This window comes from Mustela nivalis, assembly GCF_964662115.1.
Source record: "Mustela nivalis genome assembly, chromosome: 3".
In the NCBI taxonomy this organism is placed as follows: domain Eukaryota; kingdom Metazoa; phylum Chordata; class Mammalia; order Carnivora; family Mustelidae; genus Mustela; species Mustela nivalis.
Window position 1 is genome coordinate 78,986,762 of NC_139022.1, and position 27,091 is coordinate 79,013,852.

At 39.8% G+C, this 27,091-nt stretch overlaps 1 protein-coding gene across 3 annotated transcripts in view; it reads right to left on the reverse strand.

Annotated features, from left to right (window-relative positions):
• The window catches only part of IQGAP2 (IQ motif containing GTPase activating protein 2), a 287,935-nt gene that overhangs the window by 7,696 nt on the left and 253,148 nt on the right, over positions 1-27,091 (reverse strand). For all 3 annotated transcript variants that reach the window (XM_082724767.1, XM_082724769.1, XM_082724768.1), the window contains 11 exons: positions 26,114-26,277; positions 23,797-24,021; positions 21,890-22,030; positions 21,451-21,535; positions 20,773-21,005; positions 18,162-18,294; positions 15,160-15,262; positions 14,144-14,285; positions 5,006-5,093; positions 2,698-2,910; positions 710-870 (listed from right to left, as the gene is read on the reverse strand). In XM_082724767.1, the coding sequence (XP_082580893.1) occupies positions 710-870; positions 2,698-2,910; positions 5,006-5,093; positions 14,144-14,285; positions 15,160-15,262; positions 18,162-18,294; positions 20,773-21,005; positions 21,451-21,535; positions 21,890-22,030; positions 23,797-24,021; positions 26,114-26,277 (1,688 nt within the window). The remainder of the gene's footprint in view (positions 1-709; positions 871-2,697; positions 2,911-5,005; positions 5,094-14,143; positions 14,286-15,159; positions 15,263-18,161; positions 18,295-20,772; positions 21,006-21,450; positions 21,536-21,889; positions 22,031-23,796; positions 24,022-26,113; positions 26,278-27,091) is intronic.

The window sequence follows — 27,091 nt, forward strand, 5'->3', positions numbered from 1 at the left end:
GAGCCACCCAGGGGCCCCACTAAGCAGTTTTAAATCATTAGGGTAGGCGTCTGGGTGGTTCAGTTTGTTCTGTGGGTGCCTTTGGCTCAGGTCATGATTCCAGGGTCCTGGGATCAAGCCCCACATTGGGCTCACTGACTTGGCAGGAAGTCTGCTTCTCCTTCTCCCCCTCCTTCTGCTTGTGCTCCCTCTCTCTCAAAATAAGAAATATTTTATTTATTTATAAATAAATAAATAAAATATTTATTTATAAATAAATAAAAACATCTTTAAAATAAAACATCTTTAAAAATCTTTAAAAAAATCATTAGGCTGCCTTCCACTGTTAGCAAATACCAGGAGTTATCTAACATTTTAATATTGTCTATTGTAAACATTCAAAAAACAAGAGTAACTTTAATTTTTATCAGTGTTCAAAGGCACCTTTGACTAAAACAGACAAAAGAAGAAAGGAGAGTGCTTCTGCAGGTGTTAAAGCCCCTTGCTTAAAATACAACAGAGGAGCTACTTGAATCTCAACGTCAATGGGCAATTCAAAAGCTCTGAAATGCACTTCTGAGATCACAGAGGCAAATCACAAAACTGAGGTTCTAGTGTTTGGCTATTAAATAAAGCAAGCAGTTTGCTTCCAAGCTGAACTGTCCAGGATCATAGAACAGATACCCCTAAACACCAGGATACCATAAACAGACGCAGAATTTTAACTTACCTTCTCTTTAAGTTGTCTAAACAAGTCTTTATGTAGGTGTCATAATAATTAATCTGGTCTTCATAAAATGCCGCCTTCTCATTAAGTGCCTTCAGGGTCTGCTGAAGTTTGGCCAACTCAGCTTTCCGAAGCTTACGATGTATTCTTTGATTTCGAATGTCCTAAAAGAACAAGTCAAGGCTATGGTACGAGATTTAAGAAGTTGACTTTATGATATTGCCAATGTGGGGCAAGAAGAATGTGGACTATTAAATCCTTATTTGTGACCATTAACCTGTAGCTTCCCTTAGTGACCTTAGTCTCTGAAAACTAAAGTGTCCCTCCTTCCTTGCTTATACTTCAGACTGGCAAGGGTCCATATTTCACTTTAACAAAGTTGCTAAGGTTTATTTTTCCCTTGATGGAAAAACAGAGAAGCATTTTTGGAATAACCATACAATTAATTTGAGAAAAATAGTGTTTTAAGAGGGGCCTAAGGAAGACTGTTCCAGGAGATACAAATTTCTTCAGAATGTGTTCAACATTCCACTTAGAACAATATTTTACCTGGAAAGGCTTACATGTATAAATCAGTGCATTCATTTTAGAAATAAGTAAAAAAAAAAAAAGCCTCCCCAAACCCCAATGAGCTTTTTTATCTGGAAAATATTTCTCAAGGTTTGCAAAACAACTGAGCTCTCAAGACTGATTGGAAAAATTTTACTCTAGTAACCATTCCTTCGATTTAAAGAGAGTTCAGAGAACATTAAGTTGTCCAAACTGTTCACAACCTATAGGAACTAGGCTATATTTAAACTTAAAGACATAAGATTTATTTGTAATTCTAACTGGTAAATCATGAAAATGTTTCATTTAAGAAAACCGTGTTTGTTTACTCTGAGTTTCCTTATGTGGACAAAATAAAACACATTACCCTAGGAATCCAGATAGACATGCACACACCTTTAAATAACAATTCTCCAATAAACAGAATCTTTTAGAGGATGCCTTCATGGTAACCTTTTTTTTTTTTTTAAAAGGCAAAAGCATTAATTTCACTACTAATTATTCCCAAAGAAAAATATTTTCCACCCCAGAGCTATGGAAAGAAATATGACTTCCCTTGAATCACTTAGGCTAGGAGTACTAAATCTACTGCTCTAAGTGACCCTAAATTTCCATGGAAGAAAGAAGCCAAGTTGATTTTCCACCAAGAAGTTAACAACATTTACTTCTATCCTGATCACTTAACTGCCTTTAACATCCAGACCCATTTTAATTTGCATATTTGGATAAAAAGAAGGAAAGGTCATTTTGACACAAGTATATACTTCCTTATCCTTGGCAAACAGATCTCATCCATTTCCTGTGATGCTTCCTCATGCTAATTTGAGATCCTTTTCTCAGGAAGTTTCCCAACTGTAAAAATTTAGGCTGAGAAAGCAGAAAGCGCCCTTGAAGTGTTAACTGCATTTAGGCTCAGCTGCTCAGAGGACATTCTCAAGGACGTGAGTTACTACCTCAGTGGCAGATCCTAAGAGCAACTGGGCTATATGACAACTAACAAGAAAGAACTCTCATTGAAATGTCATTTCTAAAACTAGTAAGTATTGGGACGCCTGGCTTGCCCAACTTGATAGAGCATGTGACTCGATCTCGGGGTTGTAGGTTTGAACTCCATGTTGGGTGTAGAGATTACTAAAAAAATAAAATCTTTAAAAAATCCCTCAAACTTAGTAGGTATTGCTTCAAAGTATAGATGAAATTTGTCTATTAAATTTCCCAAGCATTTATTTCTGGTGTGCATCAAATGTCCTAATGATGCAGGAAAGTTTTGATATTTCTCTATTAAAAGTCATCAATGGCTTTGAAACCTTTGATAATCTGTAATATTGACCATGGCAATACAACTAGGAGTCTGTTATGTCACCTGAGAGAGTGCCTAGCATGTGACCAACGATTAACAAATGTCTGCTAAGTGAAGAAGTAAGAATACTATTTCCAAAAACCTTGGCAATCTCATTGAGAATGTCTTGGTATTTATTCTTGGATGACACGTGTCCAGTTTGTTCCAATGTCCTGAGGTTCCTCTGGATTTTCCTCTTCTTCTGCTCCAGGGGTAGCTGTGCATCTTCAACCATAGACTGACTATGCTTCATTTCTTCTGGAGCCTGGGAATCTATAATTGCTCGGCTCACCATATCTCTGGCATGATCTGTCTCCTGAAAGGGGAGTATCAAGATATTGACTTTTCTCTGGTTCTCTAGTCTCACAAATTCATAAACTGTTCAGTCAAGTTCATGTCAAAATAAAATAAAATAAATAAAAGAAATCCTCAAATCAGAGTCCAAAGGCAAGAATCAGCTATGTTCTTCACGGATTTTGAATAGGTCTTCGGGAAGAAATTATTTCAACTTTTTGAGAAATATGGCAATGGTGGCAGGCCTACTTCGAGCAAAATTCTCAATGGCTACTTTAGTGCTAAGATGAGAAATCACCTTAGTAATGAACATATTATAGTGGGTAACTGATATTTTATAATTCTCTGGGTGGGAGGATTTCAATTTCTGGATAGTTCAGCTGAGGGAACTAAAACTACATTATTCCTTAAAACAGCTATTCAAACACCGTGAACATCCAGAACCCAACTGAACTCTTACACATCCGCCATATTTATGGAGATTGGTAAGCCACAAGGGCAGAGACCTTTATTTTAGGAAAGGAATAATTCTCAAACTACGAACTCTGAAAAATCTGCAGGGTGTCTTGGAACCAAAGGAAGTAAGAATATTTTAGTTCATCCCAAGTTCCCAAATAAATGATTAGTAAATGAATGAATGAATTTGGACAGGTTGTTATTAAACAAACAAACAAACAAACAAAAACAACCCCAGTAATAAAAGGAGACTGGTGATCTTCCCATTTCATTGCATTAGACAACTGACTGACACAATATAAAGTCTAAGGATACAGATACAATTAGATTACAGGTAGATCAATATCATGTACACGAGAATAGTTTATCAGGTCAGTGGTCAACAATAGTATCTGCAGGTCTTAAATACATTATTAGACACCTAGTATGTGCTGGTTATCATTCTACCCACTTAACATGTTTTAAATCATTTGTTTTTGCTGACAGTTAAACACTATTATTATTACCATTTTATAGTTGAGGAAACTGAGGCAGAGAAACCCTTCTAAGTGCCTAGAATTAAACAGTGAGGAGGTACAGGACTGTAGTTGATCTTGGAAGTCTGCATTCTTGTGACTATGCTACATTTGGAGAAAAATTAAATGTTCAATAAGGACAGTAGGATATTCCGCTAACATTGTTTAACAATATTCATGTTAACAAACCCCAGATAACTTGAAGTTTCATTCTATATATTTTTTGAATTAAAAACAGTCATTTCTTGGCAACCAATTAAATGATGATTTATTCAGGAATGGGGTGCCTGGGTGGCTCAGTCAGCTGGGCATCCGACTCTTGATTTCCGCTCAGGTCATGACTGAAGGGTCATGGGATCGAGCCCTGTATTAGACTCTGTGCTCAGAAGGGAGTCTGCCTGAGGATTCTCTCTCTCCCTCTTCTTCTGCTCCTTTCCCCACTCACATGTTCACACACTCTCTCTCAAATAAATAATCTTTAAGGAAAGAAAGAGTGATTCAGGAAAATTATGAGTGACTCTGCTAAGAAGTACCTAATTACTAACTTTTGTTTAGAGAGTGGCAACTCTCTTAACAGCCATAAGAGTGAATTAGCTTAAGTCAGAATGAACTGAATACACGACGAAGCATTTTAGAAGATGTTGATAACAACATTCATGCAAGATTGTTAAGAATCTTGAGTCACTTACAGCACGATAACGGTGGTCTGGCCAGATGCACTCAAGACATTCGCTTCTCAAGCATTTGGTAAACAGTTTTAATGTGCGAGACACATCTCAAGTGAGCAAATACATAAGATATGAAAGGTATTTTTCTCCATCCTACTGATCAGAACTATCTTTATTCACAGTCTGATAAGGTTTACAGTGAACATTCAGAGGCTTTCAAAGGCCTAGAATTATCTTCCTAGTCAAGGACAAAATTACACTCAACATCCATTTGGTGCTGTATTTTGTATTTCATTCCCATTCTAAGGAGTTTACATTTATGATTGAACTCAGCTGCCAGAGTAACACAGAAAATTCTTCACTTTCAAACCATGTCAATGACACCGTCCTTGTGGCAACAGTAAACACTGGACATGAAGATTAAGAAAGTCAACTCACATAGACGGTACTTATTATCTTACACTCAAAGGCCAATTACCTGTTGTGTCGTTGCTGGTGTCTCCAAGATTTCTGGCAACGTGTTCCCTGGCTGGTTCCGGATCACATCAATTATCAGCTTCTTGGTCCTTACAAAATGGAGAAGCAAGAGACAGAGTTTCAGACGGCACTCTTGCTGAACCACAATCTGCTTCTCCCCTATGCTTCTCTGTATGTATTACAAGAATGCACACAAAAATGAAGCTTTGAAGATAACCCCTTAAAGTAGAAGAGTCTTTCGGAAATTCTCATGTGCTCTGAAGGCAAGTTTGTGAACGCTTTATCTTCAAAGTCTGGGTTTTACATACTGGATGTTGTGGGATTATGCTGTCAGTAACAGAGGGACAAGTATGTCATTTGATTCCTTCTCTAAGTACTTTTTCTTCTCTTTAGATGGAGACACTTCTGATGAGCAGGAGGGTTATGGGTTGCTACCGCAGAGGATGCAGGAATGATAGCTAATACCCTCCCCTCTTTCCTGACTTTACTAAAATTGAAGCTTCTGATCCTGTTTAGTACTTTATAAGCCCTTAGAAGTCAGGCCAATGGTTACTCTTCCTAGTCTGAGACAGTTATGGAACATTTGGAAGGCCAGTGGGAGCAGTGGTCCCAGGTGGGCTGGGGTGGCTTTGGCAGCCAGCTGACACAGCAATGAGGCCGGTGGTGTTCGAGAACCTCAGGTCTGGTGGATGAGCTAACAGAAGGGCTTGTGTCCTTGTCTCCAGGGGGCCGAAAATAGAGGAGTCGCTCAGTAAAGTGCTAGTAGCTAGGAAATTCCACTGAAAGTGCTAAAACCACAGTACTATTTCACATGTGTCCTTCATGGCCATCCTTCTCAGAGCCTGGTTTATGTAGTGATGTGAAAAGATTTCAAAGGGTCAAGTGTGTGTGTACATTTACATGAGTGGGAAAATTATTTTTGGATATAGCTGCCCTTCCAAAAAACAGAGACAAATAAAGAGCCGCCTTAAATTATAAACAGGTCTAATTGATGACGTTAGTTTCACTGTTCTTGCTGCCCTGTTGGATTTAACATCATTTCTTTCAAAGGCCTGGCGTGCCATCACTGGATGATGTCTTTCTTCTTCATCTATAGCAGGAAATGTTCACACGGCACGAAAATGGGAAAATGAAAACAAAACACTGTTCATGTTTTGAAGCATCGAGGCCAATGACAGAGGAAGCCCTCAAAGTGAAGTCCAAATATCTTATTTTTGAAAATAGGATAAAATCCAAGAAACCATTTGTAAATATTACTTTTGTTATTTCTTATTTACTGCAGGTCTGTATGAGAAGAATGATTACAGCCATTTCCTCTGACCCATGACCTTTCCCTGCTGGGGATTTACAGGCTGTCTGGGAATGTCCCAACCCTCCCCTGAGAGTCCAAGGTGGATACACAGCTAATTATAGCCTTGGGGGAGAGGGCACTGTTCCTAAGGCAGCTGTAGCTTAGAGAGCCAAGTCTCGTTTCCTCTGCACACATGACTCCCTCTTCTAATCATCATTAATGTCTTTAACAGGAACATCAAGTTAAAAATAAAAGCACTGGATGATTTAAAAAATGTCAACACAGTGATGGTTTCATATTGGCAATAAAATTCTAAGAACCACTTATGATCTATCTTTCTAGAAAACTCCTAGCTCGTTTCTTTAGAGAGGGTATCTAATGACCAAAATGACCGGGGTCAGTAAAGTGGGCCCTACCAGGGACAAAGAATGTTTGTTTGTTAAGGAGTCGTTCAAGCACAAAGTAGCTACAGTAGGTCTTTCTGTTGGAATTCAGCTTTATGTCTCGACTGTGGAATCCACCGCCACATTTCCACCCCAGACATCTCACATGTAAGTTAACTATCCTGTTTCAGGACAGGGAACTCACTGTCTCCCCCTGCAGTATGCTAATGGTTAAGGGCACTGGGACCAGACGGATCTAAGGACCATTTGGGCCTCCTGTGGCTTACTGGTTCTGTGGACTTGTGCAATTTATATAATCCCAATGAGTCTCTTTTTTCATTTATAGAATCAGAATCTCTGAGAGGACTTAGGACTGAATGAAAAGTCACATGTAAAGCTGTTCACTAGGGTCTAACATGTGGTAAGCATCCACATGGTCATTAAAGTTTTGCTGCCCAAGATGGCAGCCACTGGCCACAGATGGCAATGGACCACTTGAAACATGGCTAGTCTAAACTGAGATGTGTTGTAGGTGTAAACCAGACACCACATTATGAATGTTTAAATATGAAAAAATTAACAATTTCTTATGTTAATTACATATCAAAGTTATGACATTTTCAATATATTGGATTACACAGACTGAAATTAATTTCACCTGTTTCTTCTCAAAATGTAATTTCTTGTGTGGCTCATTTTGAATTTATTTTGTCAAGTACACATTGGAACATTCCATTCTTACACAGCAAGCTCACTCTGAGAGGCCTGCCTTCCAGTGAATCCCACTCACTGGACCTGAAGTCATGGGACTTCAGCACTAAGGGGAACCTTTGGGAAATAGTCCAATCCCTGATTATACAAGTGAAGCAACTAAGACATTAGAGGTTCTAGAGTTAGAGGTTATACTATTTTTCTAGAGTTGCAAAAACAAGTTGAATTCACTTTCCATATCATCAGCCCCTCACAAACCTGCAGAGAGGCCCAAATTGTGTCCCCATCCTCTCTTCCACTTCTTTCTTTTTGCAAGCAAAGCCCCCAGGTACTTTCTTTTTTTGCAAGCAAGACCCCCAGTTCCTTAAGCCTCTTCACAATAAGATTTAAACAGAATTAACCGTTTTGCTTCCATTTGTTTGCCAATGATCTTAAGATGTGTCCCCCTCTTCACCCCAATGCAAACACAATATTCTAGATATAGTTTAACCACCATAAATCAAATAACTGGGTGGAGGACTGGTTCCCTGGCTGTTCCAGCAATAAGTAAGACACCAGACCAATGAGACCAAGGACCTTAATTCTAGGGAAGAATTAAGAGAAAAAGAAAAACAGCAGGGAGTTTGTTCACCGCAGCTGTGTTCAAGTCCCATTGTTGGTAAATGAGACCACGTGTTGATGTGGCCCCTTAGACTTGGCCAATCCACTCCTATGGCATCTTTGATGATGCTCTGACCAGTAGTATCTCTGAGTCCCCTCCACCCCACCCCGCCATCTGCTTTACAGTTTGCCCAAGTTTGAAAAGAAATTCATGTTTGTGCAATCTAAGGAATACTTCCAGTTGTTTAAAATTCTTCTGGCATGATTCTTCATTTTTATCACCAGACATCGAGTATCAACTTAGCCATTTAGGGCCCATGCGAGTTTGTACCAAAAGCAAAGGCGTCTTTCAGATGGGATGATAGGTGCCTCAACTGAATCATGGGATAGGGAAAAAAGTTCCTGAGAAATGATGATTGAAGAACCCAGGCAACTAAGTTTGATTAAACCTACAAATGTTGCCTTCTACTGAAACACACATACTTTGGTAGAAAAACAAGCTTAAAAAGGTAATGAGGATCACATTTTTTTTTTTTTTTTTTTTTAATGTAAGCTCTACGTTCAACATGGGGCTTGAACTCATGACCCTGAGATCAAGAATCACATGCTCTCCAAACTGAGCCCACCAGGAGCCCCAGAGATCACACGTTTGAAGTGGAATCATGAGTTATCATGAGAAAGATTTATGATTGTGTAGTTTTCTATAATTTATACAGTGTTAATACATGCCTTCTTTGCCTCATCGTATCCCTTCTTCCCCCTCTCCGTCTGCCCTCTTTCCTATTTAGAGACGAGGAAACTGATGCTGAGGTGACTTGCTCAGAGTTCCATGGCTACTAAGTGCCAGACTGAGGCTGTAATTCCAGGTCTCCCCAGGCAGCCTCAACCAGGATTTTTGCGTTTGTTCTTTCAGTAACACCAGGCTTGGTAGTATTGGCAAAATGGCAAAGCCCAAACTGAGGAACCTTATTCCATACACATGCAGAAGGGAAAGACAGTGTTCTTTCTACTCCCGTCTGCTGCCTTTACATCCTTCCCAACAAGTGGTCAGTCTTTCCTCTCTGGCCTGGAAAGAGCGCCCAGCATCAGTTATGAAGAAACTGCTCTGCTATCATTCTCATGATTTATTCCAAGATTCCCAAAGGTACAAAGAGTAGTGGCCTTGCCCTCAATGAGTTGTAAAATCTTGTAATCAAGAGGGCAGATCCTGGAAGAGTTAAGATCATCTGAGTGAACCTATTCTCCTCTTACTAGCCATATTAACTAGGAAAGAGTTTCTGTCTGTTCTGTGCCTCTGCATAAAATAGAGATAATAACCTCTGCCTCTTATGATTGCTGAGAGTATAACATGACAGATTTCATATATATATGTATATCTATATTTATATAGATATGTAATATCTGGAATATTATATATTCCATTATATATAAGTATAGAATATACATATATATTTTTATTTATCTGTATCTATAAGATAGTCCCTGTCACGTGGTAACATTACATAGGTGTTTGCTATCATTTTCATCGAATTACTGAGAATTATAAAGCTAGCATAATATAAAGTTTATAAGCATAAAGATTAACAATGTCTCAGGGCGCCTGGGTGGCTCAGTGGGTTAAGCCTCAGCTTTCAGCTCAGGTCATGATCTCAGGGTCCTGGGATTGAGCCCCACATCGGGCTCTCTGCTCAGTGGGAAGCCTGCTCTCCCTGCTTCTCCCTCTGCCTGCCTTTCTGCCTACTTATTCTCTCTGTCAAACAAATAAATAAAATCTTTAAAAAACAACAACAACAACGTCTCAAATTCTTCTATGGCAAATGCCCCCATAGAGAGGAGTTACTCAACACTGTAAGGCTAGTTGTTTTGTAATTAATCATAAGAGGACATTTCTGAAAGTTAAAAACACAACCTGTTTAAGGAGGAAGCAGAATAGTTTTGTTTTTGATAGAGAAAAGCCAGGTATTTTCATGTCCCAAATGTTCTGCATTCCATGACTGTCCATTTCCCATTAACTTCTAAAGGGTGTTGTCTGTTTTTAGTTAAATTTGGTTCTGCAATGAAGATCTCCAAAAACTATGCATTCATTATGCTTGAGTTCGGAATTTGGTTTATTATCTTGGAAAAAAGACATCTCCATTAGAGTTTTCTTTTCTTTTTTTTTTTTTTAAAGATTTATTTATTTATTTATTTAACAGAGAGAGAGAGATCACAAGTAGGCAGAGAGGCAGGCAGAGAGAGAGGAGGAAGCAGGCTCCCTGCTGAGCAGAGAGCCCGATGTGGGACTCGATCCCAGGACTCTGAGATCATGACCTGAGCCGAAGGCAGCGGCTTAACCCACTGAGCCACCCAGGCGCCCCCCCATTAGAGTTTTCAAATCAATATTTAAGGTGTCTATTAATGAAATATCCATGATAAAGGGCTTATGAATTTAAAGCATGTCAGTGACTAGCTACTTGCTTCCCATAATTTGAGACTTAAATTTCCTCACCTCAAAGATAGAGATGTGGACTAGATGGTCTCTAAGCTTGCTATCACTGACACATTTTATAATTATCTATTATTAGCAAGATTTTCAAATATATACCTAAAATATAAAGTCTTTGAAGGTAAGGTTTGCCTAATATCATGGAGCTAATTCTATTGAATCTTTTGGGCAATACCCAAATTCCACTATCACAGAAGTCCACTGGGTCAATTTTTGTTTCAGGTTTTCACTTCACACTGACCACCAACTGGAGTGCTTAGTGAAGGGCTCTGCCTACACTCAAAGTATGCCCAGAGGAAGGCTATCTAGACCCCAGAGGTCTAGGAAAGCAGTAGATCATCAAGAATTATTCAAACACTTGCCCAAAAGCCTTTCTATAGAAATGAGAAAGTTTATTCTACAATTCACACTGAATTGCAAGGAACTCCAAGTAACCATAGTCCTCCTGAAAAAGAACAACTTGGAGGACTTACCAGTTTCAAAACTTATTACAAAGCTACAGTGATCAATGCAATGAGGGACTAGGATAACGACTGACATATAGATGGATGGAATAGAATGAAGAGTCCAGAAAGGCATTCATGCGTGGTCAGCTGGCTTTTGACAAGGGTACCTAGACCATTTATTTGAGAAAAATAGTGTCTTTAAGAACTGGTTGTAAGACAAATGAACATTCACATGCAAAAAAATGAAGTTGGCCTACTGCCTTACACCAAACACAAAAATTAGCTCAAAAGGGATAATACACCTAAACATAAAATATAAAAATAAAAAAGTAAAATATAAAAACAAAAACTATAAAACTCCTAGAAGAAAACAGGAGTATATCTTCATGACCTTGGATTGGGCAATGATTTCTTATACATAACAACAAAAGGACAACAAAAAAATTGATTAACTGTCCTTTGTCAAGTTAAAAAACTTTTATGCATGAAAGGATATTACCAAGAGAATAAAAAGACAACTGACAGAAGGGGTCAAAGTATATGCAAATCATAAATCGGGTAGGAGTTTACTATCCAGAATATAGCAGCAATGCTTAGAACTCTGCAATGGAAAGACAATCCAATTTAAAAAACCAGGCAAAAAACTAGAGTAGACATTTCTACAAAGAGGGTATACAAATGGCTATCAAGGACATGGAAAGACCCTCAATGTTATTAATCATCAGTGAAATGCAAATCAATGCCATGATGAGATAGTACTTCATACACACTAGGATGGCTATAACAACAACGCAAAACAGAACCAAAGTGTTGGTGACAATGTGGAAAAATTGGAACACTTACACCTTGGTGGTAGGCATATAAATGGTAAAGCCAATGTGAGGAAAGTTTGGCAGTACCTTAGACAGCTAAACTTAATATTACCTTAAGACCCAGCAATTCCATTCCTAGGTTTATAACCAAAAGAACCAAAAACAGGTGTTCAAATAAAAACTTGCACACTGATGTGTGTAGTGGTACTATTCACAATAGTCAGAAGGTGCAAACAACCTAAATGTCCAGGATAAATGTGGTATTTCCATGCAATTGAGTATTATCTAGCCAAAAATACTATGCAGAGTTAAAGAAGCCAGACACTAAAAGCTACACAGTGTATGATTCCATTTATATGAAATACCCAGTTAGGCAAGTACACAGAGACAGAAAGCACCAGGGACCAGGGACTAGAGAGCAGGGCTTGGAAAAATGTCCTGGGGTGGTAGGGAGTGACTGCTTAATGGGTGTGAGGTTTACTTTTGGGGTGATGAAATGTTTTGGGACTAGAAAGTAGTAATATTTGTGTAACATTCTGCATGTACTAAATGCCCCTGAATTGTACACTTTAGAAGGTTAAAATGGTAAATTTTGTGCTATGTATATTTTACCACTTAAGAAAAAAACGAGTGGCTGGCTCTACTTAGACACTATTTGTTTGCAGCTGTGACAGAGACCCCCAAGGGCTGAGGCAGGTAGGACAATGGACCAGGTTTCTCCAGCTAAGACATATGGCTGCCCAACAGGCCTGACTTGTATGGTTATGCTTTTAAAATGAATTCCAAAAGTCCACAGACCCATGGAGACTCTTCAGAAAGAAGTATAAATATATATATAAATACAGGACACTGAGATTATTTGACATTTTATACTACCCACATTGTGATTTCCATTCATTAGTGCACATATTTGAGCTGACTGCCTTTAGAAAATGATGTTCAAATAAAAGATCAAACCAATATGAGAAAATTTGCTCCCATGACTTCTAAGGACAAAGCGTATGAGATCATAGGCTGCTTGGCCTCATTTAATTTGTATGGCAGAACCATACAATCTGCATTTCCAGTTCCCTTTATAATTGGCACTTTCACCTAAGAACCCAGAGAACAGACTGCGCAGTCTCCCCCCTTGCCTCCGCCGCCCTGCACTGCGTTGTCTCTCTGCAAATTCAACCTGACTTGCTATTTAGTAATCTAAGGAACTGCCTTCAACTCTTTCTGAGGGCAAGGCTGTGTAAGAGTCCTGCAGCTTGGCCTCTGTCCTGCTTTCCACCAGCGGACTTCAGACCCCCAGAGGGCAGAGACCGTTTATGGCTTGCTTACTGCGATAGCCCCAGCATCAAGCCAGGGCCATGGAAACAGAGCAGGTCCTGAAGATTTGCTACATGAATACAGGTCAGGCCTTAGATAATCTGAGGACAAACTAAGGAAGCCGAAAAGAAGAAGCACGGGTGGGAACAAAGGACACTGTTTTTTTCCACCATTTTAATGGATGATAATGAACAGCTGGAAAAAAATTAACTGAAGGTGAGAGCTGTTTGATTCCTGTCGGGGCAGAAAGGAAAGCTCTCGTTACAAATGAAAACCACCTCAGAACTCATGACATGTAACTTGGAAGTAATGTGTGAAGTATTATTTAAATATGTAATTATTCCATTTTGGTCCCATTTTCCACTTCCATTCTCTACCTCAGTCTAATACACAACTGACTTATGCATCCTTTTGTTTTTAAGTTCTTAAAAACTGTATTGTTTGGTGAGCATATGTTTTGGCTTATGGTTTTGATTTATAGTGATGGATCTCATTCTTTCTTACTCTGTGTGTAAAGGGCTGGTATGGAACATCCAGAAGCCTTGATGGAAACAATACAGTATAAAATCATGAATGCTTCACTGTAAATCCTCGGGGGCAGAAACTAGGGTATAAATGAAAGCTGGTAAACATATCTGGGCTTAGTGTAACAGGAAAGAAGGTTAATAAAGCAAATGACAGTGTTTGGTCTTACCGTGGTACGTCTTTTATACCAACACTGGATACCAGACTTTAAATATGGTCTCGAGTATTTCCTCATTAATCTTTTCACCACTCTGAAACAGTTATTTCCCTTTAGTTACCTCAGGACTTTTACAGGCAGAATGAATCACTTTGTTTCTTAACAGAAAGGAATCAAATTGCTACATGGAAAACTGAAAAACAAGATGGGCTTTATAAACTATTATAATATTTACTTTCTTCTTAAATGATAAGATAAGTAGTCCATTACCTGTTGGTCAGATGTTTGATGAATAAACAACGTATTTTGATATTTAGATACATCAAAATGAATTATTTGGGGATTCAGCCCATTTAAATTTGCATGTTTTAAGATGCGCAATCAGAGACACAATGTGCCCGTTATGCCCCAAACTTACTTTATCATGAGGCTTTGGCCATCTATAGCTTCGCCATCCCCTAGGTCATACTTGCTTGTCAAATAGAGGGAAATCTCAATCTTTGAGAGTTGATTTAGTGTATTTGCTTTGTTAGGGTCATTGGGGTCAACTGCTCCTTCCCCTGCAGAAATAAAACTTTGTTATTCTTACCATTCACTCATTGTGTTGGCATCTGCAATGCAAGATCAAGGTTCTATGGGAAAGACAGGCTCAGTTGTACAGGGATAACGGTCTTCATAAAACAAAATAAAACACATTCTAATACATTGCAAGGGACTTTTAAGATCTCTCTCTCTTTTAAAGATTTGAAATATTCTCTACTCCCAATGTGGAGCTAGAACCCACAACTCCAAGATCAAGAGTCGCATGTTCCACCAACTGAGCCAGCCAGTCACCCCTTCAAAAAATCTCTGATTTGAACTTTAAAATAACATGGAGCCCAGAAGCTCAAAACATGAAAATATTACTAAAAGAGAGAACTTAATAAAAGAAATCCTTATAAAACTCAGCAAGGAATTTGTAATAAACTTGGCTCTTTAATGATTTCTTTTCTTTATGATACAGGTTGACTAATCCCTTTTGATCCATCTAGAGTTTATTTTCAAGAATATCTAATTGCTTTGTAACCTAGGACGAATTACAGAACTGTTTTTTGTTTTTTGTTTTTTAAGATTTTGTTTATTTATTCATGAAAGAGAGTGAGCAAGAGCAAGGAGAAAAGGCAGAGGCAGAGGGAGAAGCAGGCTTCTCACTAAGCAGGGAGCCCAACATGGGACTCTACCTCTGGACCCCAGGATCATGACCCATTGAAGGCAGACACTTAAACATCTGAGCCACCCAGGCACCCGAATTACATAACTCTTAATGTAGGAGGGGGCTAGTGTATTTATCTTCTTAAGTAAGGTTAAGCAATAAGACTTGTTTGATCTAGAATAGGAAAACTGAACAACTAAACACAAACCACAGGAGAAGTAGGAGGCAGAAGAAGCTCTTACCAAGAAAAGACTCCACACTAGGTACCTCTCCCAGCGATTCCAATAATTCATTCAGCAAGTCCTGTTTATCAGCTGCAATTGCCTCCTGGTGTTCCAACAGGAGCTTTATAGAGACAGCAATAAACATAGAGACACAAACATAAGTAAGTTCTTAAGTGCTACCATTTTTAGTTCCATTTCCAGTTTTCCAAGATAAGGTTCTTCTAATACTGTTTGGGACTTTTATTTTTATATATTTTTTAAAGTAAGTTTTATGCCCAGTGTGGGGCTTGAAGTCATGACCCTGAGGATCAAGAGTCCCATGCTCTACTGACTGAGCCAGCCAGGTGCCCCTACTGTTGGAATTTTAATTACAAGTTTGACATTTATTGAAATTAGAGACCACAGGGACACACAGTTTCCAATATTACCTTAGCAGTAAGTGCTTACTTTACACGAAGAAATTGGAGCTTTGTGAAAGATGTCCACAAACCCTCTTTCAGCAAGATCTTGTGAGATATGCCTCAGAGCAGCCTTCTACCACTTAATCCCTGTGCTCTAGTCCACCTTCTCTGAAAAGGTCAGAGTTGGAAAGGAAAAGGCTACAACGAGGCAGAAGTCTCTTGACTAATACTGGGGGTAAACTGGAAGTGCATTTCTGTATCTCTTCACAGAGAAATTAAGCAGTAATCAAACACTATGGCTATAAAAAAAATCACCACTAAGCTATTTTAATCTGCCTGGCATTGAAGATCTTTCAAGGGTAGGGATCACAGAAATGCTCATATGGTCCCTTGGTCTGAGACCGGATGTACCAGGTGTTTCTTCTGCTACGCAATCCCCAAAAGGATCTAAGGTGAGTAAAGAAAGGCATTATGTAAGTAACAAAGGAGATAAAATGACATGGTGGCATCTGGAATGGTAGTATGTATATTTTTGGAGGAAGGTACCTTAGTGACAGAACAAAATAAAGGATAAATTTACGTTCTTGTTTTCTGAAGAGACAGGAGAGCTGATTTGGCTGCTGTCTGGGGAGTGAGGATTTAGGCAGCTAGCTTCGACCCTTTATTCTGGTAATTACAGAACATAAACATCTTTTGAAAATGTCTCTTTGAAGAGCTTATTTTGAGGGTCTCCGTGTCCCTTAGAGGACAGGGAGTCACAGGCTGGGTGGGTTGAGCTGAAGCCAAGTTTCTGTGTACATGGGGACATCTCCTCTTTTGAGACAGACCGTAAACAGGATAGTCTTCCTCTGCAATTACAATACTCCCACGTTATACATCTGCTTCCAACCTAACACATGAAGAAAATCCAAGCTGGTCACAAGCTAGATTTCCCAGGAAAGCAGAATCCTCTGTTTTCAATTTTTGTTAACAAAAAGAACAGACTATTTCTCATTAAAGAGTAATAGTCTAAATTAACACAGTAACATTTTTTTTCTCTGCTATCCCTGGGAAAGAATGTCTCATTCCAAAGGAGAACTCCCTACCACTTCTTCTTCAGGAAGATACTGCCCTCAACAAATGTGTAGCCAGTGTGTGGACATTTTTTTGAGATGGATAATCTACCATAAAAATAGACAATGGTGGTTGCTCAAATATGAATGAATCCACTCGCTCATTAGAGCAATGTTGCAAATGCTGCATTGCTGGACATGTTCTACAATTTTGAGTGTTTATACATAGAGAAAAGAAGTATAGCCTCTTCATTTGATCAACCCACTCGCTCCTTCAGCTGGCCGTTCCGACCAGCCATTGATTAAGATCACTCAAAATACTCATAGAGAACTTGTTGCAATTGTTGGGGGGGGGGGTGTTCCTTGTTCCAACCCTGAAAGAGGGAAATCAAAAGTAGATCCAATCTTTCTTCTAAACCTGTTCAAGCTTTAGTTTGTTGGAAGAACTTGATAACATGGACTGAAATTTTAGCAGCCAATTTTGTCATCTCTTAGTGTATCTGCTTAGATGGGCAGGACAAGACCATTTGGAGGTGTGTTATTTGTTATGCTTTCCTCCTAGTTGTGTGTAATCCAAACTGGGTATACCATTAATGAGGGCTTCTTGACCTCTAGTGTGTCTCTTCAGAACCTGGGTTCTTGTAGAGTATAAGCTCTGATTTGGGAGGTCTGGAGTGCTTTTCTAACATGTCCCTAAGACTTCTCTTAGAGAAGCAAGGTGGTAAGCACTTTGCAGAAAGGTTATCTTTTAGGAATCAGGTTTTTCAGGGAATATGTTCCAATTGGTCTTAAAAACCAAAACCCAAAAAACCAAAGAAACTCTCAACACTTAGTCTCTTTTTTTTTTTACTTTAAATGATTAAGGAGCCATCTGAGGCCTTCTTGTGCAGAGCTAAGTGCCCTGACTCCAACAGATGCTTAATATTCCTTTCATGGCTGATGGTGGTGATGTTTGCATGCCCTCTGGATGGAGACATTATGACATACCACAGACTATGAAACTGCCTTTGAGAAATGGGGTTTTCCAGAACAATAGAAATGATTCTTTGCAGGCAGCTAATATTGGGTGGGGTGTCCTCTCTTTCCTAACCTTGAACAGCCTATTTCCCCCCCTCTTTATGTCCAACATTAGAAGAGAGAGAATATTCTCATTATCCCAGAATTTTAGGGAAAAGCTGGGAAGATTCTACAAAGGGGAAGAGAAATACTGTGGGGGTTCAGGCAGTGTAGCCCTGGTGGGTAGAGGAAATAGCAGGACCCATCCCTGCTCAGGACTTAAACTTCACATTCACAGGCTGACTCTGTCAACAGATCATGTAAGAAAAAACTTGGCTAGTTTGGGAGGAGTTTTATTATGCACTAGTGGGAATAAACGCACCATGTAAAAAGTAAATGTGACTTGTTTGGGGAAAAGGAATCTTATTCATATATAAGTCAGAGAATAAATAATCGAAGGTTTCTTAGGATGCTGAGTATGAGTATTATTAGCATATGCTTACAGAAAGCCCAGAAGAGACTAAGCATTTTCAAAAAAATGGCATCTGAAACGTGCTAAGACCCCACTTACTGAATGTGTGCTGATGATTTCTTCAATTGAAATATAAATGACTGGTTTGCTGACTGTTACCACATCTGTGTATTTATCCATATTAAACTTTTCTTCTGGTTCAGGGACATTACAGGCTTCTTTGAAGTATTTCCTAACAAAGAAAACAAATGCTTAAGACAGAATTCAAATTTTTGAGGTAAATCTTGAACACTGAGGAAATCATGAATTATGACTAGTGCTTTATTCTCCATCTCAAACTGTGTGTGTGTGTGTGTGTGTTTGTGTTGAGGAGGGGGGCACTTGTTACAGAATCTTCCAGAATGGCTCCTAACTCTAGAGGCTGAGTCCCTGTTTCCATACGTTGGACCCAGCTTCTTGAGTAGGAATAGCGAGAGCAACACAGCCTCACGTTCTGCTAGTGACTTAATGTAGTCAAATTATGGGCAGGTTATTCAAAAAATGTTATTTTGAAAATAGATCCCCTGAAATTTAAACAAAAATGTCAAGATGGATAGTCTTTGATCTAAGAATCAAATCTTTCTAGAGAAAATAATCTGGAAAGCAATTGATCAAATGTGCTACTTTATTTTTAAAAAGATTTCATTTATTTATTTGAGAGAGATTGCAGGCAGGGAGAAGGAGAGGAAGAAGCAGACTCCCCACTGAGCAGGGAGCCTGATGTGGACCTCCATCACAGGACCCTGGGATCATGACTTGAGCGGAAGGCAGATGCTTAACCAACTGAGCCATCCAGGTGTCCAAATGTGCTCCTTTAAATGGCAAAAGTTCCTGGGCCTAATAACCCTTTAGAGCTTTTGTTGCCACAGTGACTGAAATTCAAGTTAAGCCTACACTACTCCTAGTTGATTCAAACAACAGTGGCTGACTGATGGAAAACCTGTTAGTGCTAAAAACACCAATACGTACCATGTCCCATTCCCCCAGTAATCAGATTCTAAAAAGTCTCCTCCTCAGATAATAGCAAATTTAGACAGGGAGTTCAAGAAAGCCAGGGCCTCTGATCATGGCTTAGGTTCTCTTGTATAGGCAGAGAAGGTATTTCATTCTATGAGGTGGTAAATTTCCTTCCTCCTTCCTCCCCCCCCTCCCCTTCCTTTCTCTCTCTCTCCCTTTCTTTTCCTTTTTCTTCCCCCTTCCCTCCCTCCCTCCCTCCCTCCCTCTCTCTTTCTCTCTTTCTTCTTCCCTCTTTTCTTTTCTTTAAGAGAGGGAACACAAACAGGGGGAGTGGGAAAGGGAGAAGCAGACTTCCCACCAAGCAGGGAGCCCAATGCGGGGCTCCATCCCAGGATGCTGGGATCCTGACCTGAGCTGAATGACTGAGCCACCCAGGTGCCCCTCTTTTGTTTTGTTTTGTTTTGAAGAGGGAGAGTGCAAGTGGGGAGGTGCCGAAGGAGAAAGAGAGAGAATCTATTTTTTTAAAAAGACTTATTTATTTGAGAGAGGGAGAGAGGGAGTGTGCGCGCCTGGGAAGGGGGTTGGGGTACAGAGAGAGAGAATCTCCTTGAGGTCGTGACCTGAGCCAAAATCAAGAGTCAGACACTTAACAGACTGAGCCACCCAGGCTCCCCTGCAGTCAATTTTCACTTGCCTGTGCATGAAATTATCCTTGGTTTATCTCCTGTGGGTACCCAAGGCTTATATATCCAAAAGGCCTCTACCTTCCCAGCCCAAGGCTAAAGAGGTTAAATGGCAGGCGGCCATGTTGGCATGGGAGAGGAGCACGTTTCCATGTGACAGTTGGTCCTTCTACCCTTTTTTGACAGTTTGGCTTCCTACACTTTGAATAGGTTGCTGAGGAACACATAGAATAAATACAAGTGTGAGAGGAAAAAATACAAATTTAAGAGGAAGCAGAGGGGGGACTTTGGTTTTGTTTCTTTTTGAAGAAGAGCTGGAACCACAGATGTTTGATAAGAATAATCTGAGAAAAACGGAAGTAAAAGGAAGCTGTAGTAGCAGATAAGGATATGCAAGAAGTAGTACATTTTTCCTCTGTGAGAAGAACTAAAATTAGCAGCTTGAGATACCAAAACTTCCTGTAGTAAGAGGATTTGGAGGGAATTTTCTCACAAGAGGCCACAATTCTAAATAGAAAATAATGATCATGAACTACTGTTGTGAGCAGGTAATTTACTCTTCCAGAGAAAAACTGAGGAGTGGGAAATCAATTTTCCAACTGAGGAGTTATAGAGGCTGCATGTATGTCTTATTTCTATGACCAACTGACTGAATGGCAAAAAGAGAAAAAAATGAACGTCAAGTTGAATGTGCTTTCATGGAGAGCTTGAGGGGGAATGGATCTTCCTGTGGACAGAATGAAACCTGTAGCACACCAGGAAGAATAAAGGTTTCATTCTGTCCACAGGAGAAATCAAATATCTGGGCATGACTCAGGATAGCAGAAGCCCTGGGGGCAGGGGTGGGATGAGGAGCCCCAGGCAGAAGGGACCCAGCCTGTTCTTTTCCCGCCATGTTAGCAGGAAGAAGAAATGCACACCGTCCCCTGAGGTTCCCAATCCTCATCCCCAACTTCACTTCTGGGTACAGAGCACACAGGACTCTTCCTTATCATCTCACAAGTTTCTCCAAAAGTAATGTTTCTTCTCACCTGAACTCTTGATAGGTCTCTGATAAATAATTGTTCATAGAGGAGAGATGCTCATTCTCTCCTTCAAACAGCTTGTTGGAGGCCGCATGCTGAAGGACTTTGGCCACTGACCCCAAGTTTCTCCTTTGGTCAGGATTGATCTGACCTCCGGCAGTCATGTCAATGATATCAAAGCCATCAGGAGCCACGATAGCTGGGTTCATGTACCGGTAGTAGAGGAGGTTCCCCACAATCTGGAGGAATGCAGAGGAAAAGACCATTTTTAAGAGAAACAAGTCAAGGGTTTTAGACTATTAAAAATTGAAGTAAATATTCATTGCTGCTTCCCAAGAAAGATCCTTTCCTGATCTGAATCCTAAAAATGAGTTCTGTAAAGGTAGTCAAAACAGTCCCACATTACCAATATAGTTAATCAAAATTATTTTTGGTGAAACCTAGGTTAATTAGAGCACATTGTCCCCAGATGCACTACTACAAAGAAACTCAATAATGTGTGAGAGATCTCTAAAGAATTTCAGCATCATTAATAACCTTGACAGTCATTCAAAACAGAAGGCCTGCAGCTTTTTATAAACAGTCATATGGAGGGGGAAGAAATCTCACAAAATGTTATGCTGGTAATTATTCTGGCTCATGCCCCCAAGAGAAGCTATGGAGAGACGACCCTCGAAAATCTACCTTTAATAGCTCATCTTCTGTGGCATCAGGAAATTTCTCATGGATCGAATTCTTCAGTACTTTCGCTATATACCTCAATCCATAACTACATTCAGAACAGATGACAAAAGAAAAGAATGGGAAAAGGCTAAGTGAGAAAGAAACACAAAACATTTGTTCTCATCAACCACAGTGGAGCAATTTTCTTAAAAAATTAAACATAAAATGAGATGGTAACAGAATCACAGGACCTTCGCTGATGATCATCACTGGGCACTGTTTTTAGTGTTCCCTCTTTGAAGAACAGTTATGCATTTCCAATGCAAATGCAGGCAAACTTTTAAAATCGTGTTAAAACAGCACGAGGGAAAACGCCTATCTCCACTGTGAGGATTTATGTCCCATCGTGTTGCAAGAACTTGCAGGGAAGAAAGTTCAGGTCGCTACGTGTACAACTTACGGCAGGAGATCAAGGGAAGAAATGATAGAATTGAGGACTTTGTCGGTGACCCGTCTCAGGTTCTCAATGGATGCCTCCAGTTTGTTTTTCACTTCTGGGTATGTTAGAGCTTGTTCAGTGGTCACATCATAAGGCAGTTTGCTGAAAACACACAGGGGCATTCAATTAATTGAGGGCTTAGGGACAAGCATTTGTGTCCTTGCCAAGCTTGTTTCTACAATCAAGCTTTGTACAGTGAAGCTGACATCACCCACTGACCTCGGGGATAAAATGTTTGCCAGCTGAGAGGAGGTCCCATGTGTCCAGACAGTCCCTCTGCCACTGGTGGATGAGGGCGACTGCAGGCTCTCTTGGGGCTCTCTTGGCAAAATAAGAGGTGACTCAAGTGATATAGACTCATCTAATATTCTCTCTTTTTTAAAGAAGTTTCCCCAACATGGAGCCCAACATGGGGCTTGAACTCAGAGCCCTGAAATCAAGATCTGGGCTTAAGACCTGAGCTGAGATCAAGAGTTGAATGCTGGGGCACCAGGGTGGCTCAGTTGTTAAGCATCTGCCTTCGGCTCAGGTCATGATCCCAGGGTCCTGTCATAAGGTCCCACATTGGGTTCCCTGCTCAGTGGGAAGCCTGCTTCTCCCTCTCCCACTCCCCCTGCTTGTGTTCCCTCTCTCACTGTCTCTCTGTCCAATAAATAAATAAAATCTTAAAAAAAAAAAAAGAGTTGATGCTTAACCCACTGAGCCACCCAGGCACCCCCCCCCCCTTTTTTTTAAATTTATTTGACAGACAGAGATCACAAGTAGACAGAGAGGCAGGCAGAGAAAGAGGAGGAAGCAGGCCCCCTGAGGAGCAGAGAGCCTGATGCGGGGCTCGATCCCAGAACCCTGGGATCAAGACCTGAGCCCAAGGCAGAGGCTTTAACCACTGAGCCACCCAGGCGCCCTCACTCTTTTTTTTAATTACAAAAAAGCAGTACGTTCACTACAGAAAAAATTGCATATAAACAATCAAGAATACAATACTAACCCAGAGACAACCATCTTTTATATCTTGGTGCATAACTTTCTAGGTCCTACACTATACATCTGTATATGTGGGCCTAACACACATGGGTATAATAGAGTTGATACATACACATTTTCCATACAGACCCTACATGTATGTGTGTGTATCTATATATCATACACACATATACATATTTTAATTGAAAATGGTTTACTGTACCCAACTGCAACTGGAAACTATACCACAAACATTTTTTCCATGCCAATAAAAATATTTCTATACCACTATTCCAAACACTTACTAAGTCTACTATGTGTTATACAAACATTTATTTAACAAATTCCTCACAGCTAAATATTTTGACTTTCCCCAACTTTTTGCTGTTACAAACAGTGCTGGGAGAACCATCCACATAATTCTCTGTGCGTATCTTAACGATTGCACAAGGCACCCTTTTGCACAAGATAAAAAGCTGAGATTGCTTAGATCTACCAACTACCACCCAGGATAAGCCCATCCTACCTGGCTTACTAATGCTTACACAGGGAACTTACTGACTTGGTAACCGTTTAAAAAAAAAAAAAAAAAGTCAGGTGAAGAGAAAGTCTAATATTTCCAGGTCTAGGTTCAGAAACACACAAAGGATAATCAAAGGAGAGAGTTATAGAAGTTGTGAATTTGGGGATCAAATGGTGCTGAAAGTTGAAAATACTGTGTCATTTAGAGATGTGCGAGAGTTCAAGAATGGATATGTTAGAGGGAGTGAACATCTTCAGTTGAAAACTGCCCCTGGACAGCAAATTTTGTTTTTTTTTTAAGAGCGCTTAAGAGTATTTATAATAACCATGTAAAAATGATCATAAAACATGACTGAAAACCAACATCTTCCGAGCTCAGGTACCTGGCTTCTCCAGTCTGTGTTTCCAGTTGGTTCACCCAAGCCTTGTACACCTCTACAGGGCTCGTGTTGATGGCCAAGGACTTGTCATCCAGGATCTCTTTCACCACCGGAGCCAGGAGCTGGCGCAATGTGTTCTGTCCCCGGGCACCCCTGTTGAAGCTCACAACCATCTTGATGACCGTGGGGTTCCCAGTCACTATGTCCTGCACCTGATCCACCTTTGATCTGAAAGAAACCCAGACCAAAACAAATGGGTTGCCTCTGTGGGTAGAGCTTTAAACAGCCTATGTTCTCTCTGGGGGGCAAGGACTTCAGGGAGCTCCACTCCATGAAAATCGAAAGTGACAAAGTTTAAAAGCAAGCAATCATTTGTAAGATGTGTGTTCATTATGTGAGGGACTCAAGGATGTGAGAATAAGTGCTCGGCTTTAATTTTGATCTAGAAGGCAGGAAGGGACTGAAAGTGGACAGATAGTAAGAAGAATCGAGGGGGTCATTGTGTCCCATCTAGTTACCAAATTTTAAAAACAATGTTCTCGACTCAACAAACTGACTCCACTTCTTCAAAATGAGCTCACATGCACCACAGGGAAGCTTCTGGCTACCTCAAGTGGCAGAGAGAGTCCTTCCTGACTGCTGATTGCCAGGTCCTGAGAACCTCCCTGATTGGGCTCGCTTTCACCTCTGTGCAGCCTCTCACCCTCCCACGTGACCACGGGCTCCCTCTGTGTCTCAGTGACATATTCCAGTCCTCATCTCACCCAGTCATTCCCTTGGTCTCCTTTGCTGGCTCCTCTCCTCACATTTGAACTGTTGATTCTCACGTCTTTCTATATGATCTACCCTCACACCCCACTCAGGCAATGCAGTCTCAATAACCATCTCCTTGGAACTTGTCCTCTGAGCTCAGTGTCTAATCCACCTCTCCTCCCTGGGAGCTGGTCCTGGATTTCTGACCTTTGGCTGGACATTTCCCCCTCACATTCTATACCTCTAGCTCATACTCACTGTGTTAAAAACCCAAACTATATATTTTTTCCTTCTGATGCCCCCATTTCTCTAACCTGTGCAGCTTTCATTTATTCTGTCCAAACACAGCAGCAGATCAATCCTCTAAAAAACCCAGTGTGGCTGTGTCAATACTCTGCTTGAAGACCTTTCAGGCCTTCCAAGGAGGTGAAAAGGGCCTCAACACTTGGGTCTGGACTTAGCGGCTCCCGTACTCTGGCCCAACCTATCTTTCTAGTTCCATCTCCTGTTCGTGACTTGTTAAACCTCATTTTGGTCAGAAGGATCCTATAGTCTTTTGCAGACTTTGGCCCATGCTTTCTGTCAACAGTGTGCCTTATTTCGCTTTTCCATTTTTTTCTTATAAAATCTGTAGATATTCTTCAAGGATTTGGATCAACTACTTCCTCTCCCTAAAGTCTTTATTGGCTAACCTAACTGGAACTTTTCTACCTCCCCCCCTTTCTTATATTTTATCTGTTGAGTAGAGTTGACACACATTACATTAGTTTCAGGCATACAGCCTAGTGATTTGACAGGTTTATACATTATTCTGTGTTCCCCACAAGTACAGCTGTGTCTGTCCTGTTATACTGTTACATCGTTATTACAATGTCATTTGTACCTGGAACTTTTCTCTAGATCCCTCTGATCTGTTACACTGTATGTATCATTCATTAGTACTTATTTATTTCAGTGCACACATTTCTATTTCTCATGTATCCTATTTCTGAGGCTGTAAGGCAGAGGTTGCTAGCTAACATGCTTCAGAGGTCCATAGGAACCAGTCTAGCTCAAGTTGTAGGAATCTAGGAAAGCAGTTGAGATCCATCTTGTTGGCTAAGGGCATTTTTCCTGTATATTTTGGGCCCCTTTAATATAGGTATTTGCACATTTTAAAAAAAAAAACAACAACTGAATCAGAAAATAAATAAGCAAAAATCAGTCTAACTTTTACTGTGAGAAGTAAAAGAAAACTTTTGGCAGAGACTGTTATCCCCATCTGTTTATAGCTTTATTAGTCACAGGATTTTAAATTTTTTCCACTGACTTTCAAAAAAGCTTTTGATTTTCAAGTTGCTGTTTACTTGCAAAATCAAAAGCTAAATTAGCTCTAAAAAAAGCTATCAAGAAAGCTATATCAGGAAATACCAATAGTGATGTAGAAATTTCCTAAGCAATCTGATATACTTGAGTATGTATGAGTAACTTATAAGGATAATTTAAACAGTATTTTAGTAAGTCAGAGAGAGCTGCCACAAAAACAATCTGTTCATTGATATTTTTACATATATACTTATATACATACTTTATTTCTTCCTCCAGAGCAGTCTTGAAAAGCTTGAGGAGTAGATACTCTTCTCGCTGATTGGAAGCATAATTGTATAGTGTGAAAATAACAGTGTCCATAAATTTAGTTGACTTATTTTGTGGCATCTGGAAAATCAGCTTGGCCAGGTATGAAGGATTTGTCTAAAAGAAAAGGGGGAAGAAGGACAAAGCCCCCCCACCCAAAACTGTATGTTAATATATTATTAAACCAGAGAGAAGTACCCTATCCCCTTTAATATATAGAAAGCATACAGTGGAGTATCTGACACATAATAAAACTTTAAAAGGTGTCAGCTAATATTAATACTAGAGGAAGTTATAAAGTTACAATAGGATTTAAGTTTATATGCTCTATATTTATGATATATAATTATATTATGTACATTATATACTGTTAACCATTTCAAGCTACATATTACTATTTATTATAGAGACACAGAAGAGAGAGGGGTTGGCCAAGAGAATCCAGTATCTGAAGAGACTGGCAATAATGATCCAAGAGCCCAGCTACATAGATTATTCTAGAAAGACTGATGAGTAGACAGAAGGAAGTACATCCCATATTCTGAGACTAGACAGAGAAAAGAAAAGGATACGTTCACATGTGGAGACAGTGGGATGCTAGGAGGTTTTACAAGGAGAGAGAAGGTAGGAGTGAAGTGGGAACGCTGAAGGGAGGGGTGAGGTCAAGACAGCTGATGGATGAAATGGTAGAAGAAAGTGACAGAAAAAAAAAGACACTGCAAAACCCAAGAATTAAAAAAAATATAAAATAAAAATAAAAATAAAAATAAAAATAAATATTTTAAAAAGTGCAGTCCTGAGGGTTTTTCTGAGGTTGGCATTCTGAGATACACCAGCAACCTTCATATAATATGGGTTTTCTCCAGTAGCTACCCCAACCAGATGAGGTTAAAGGAGGACAACTACTATATAGGATGTAGAGGAAAATATT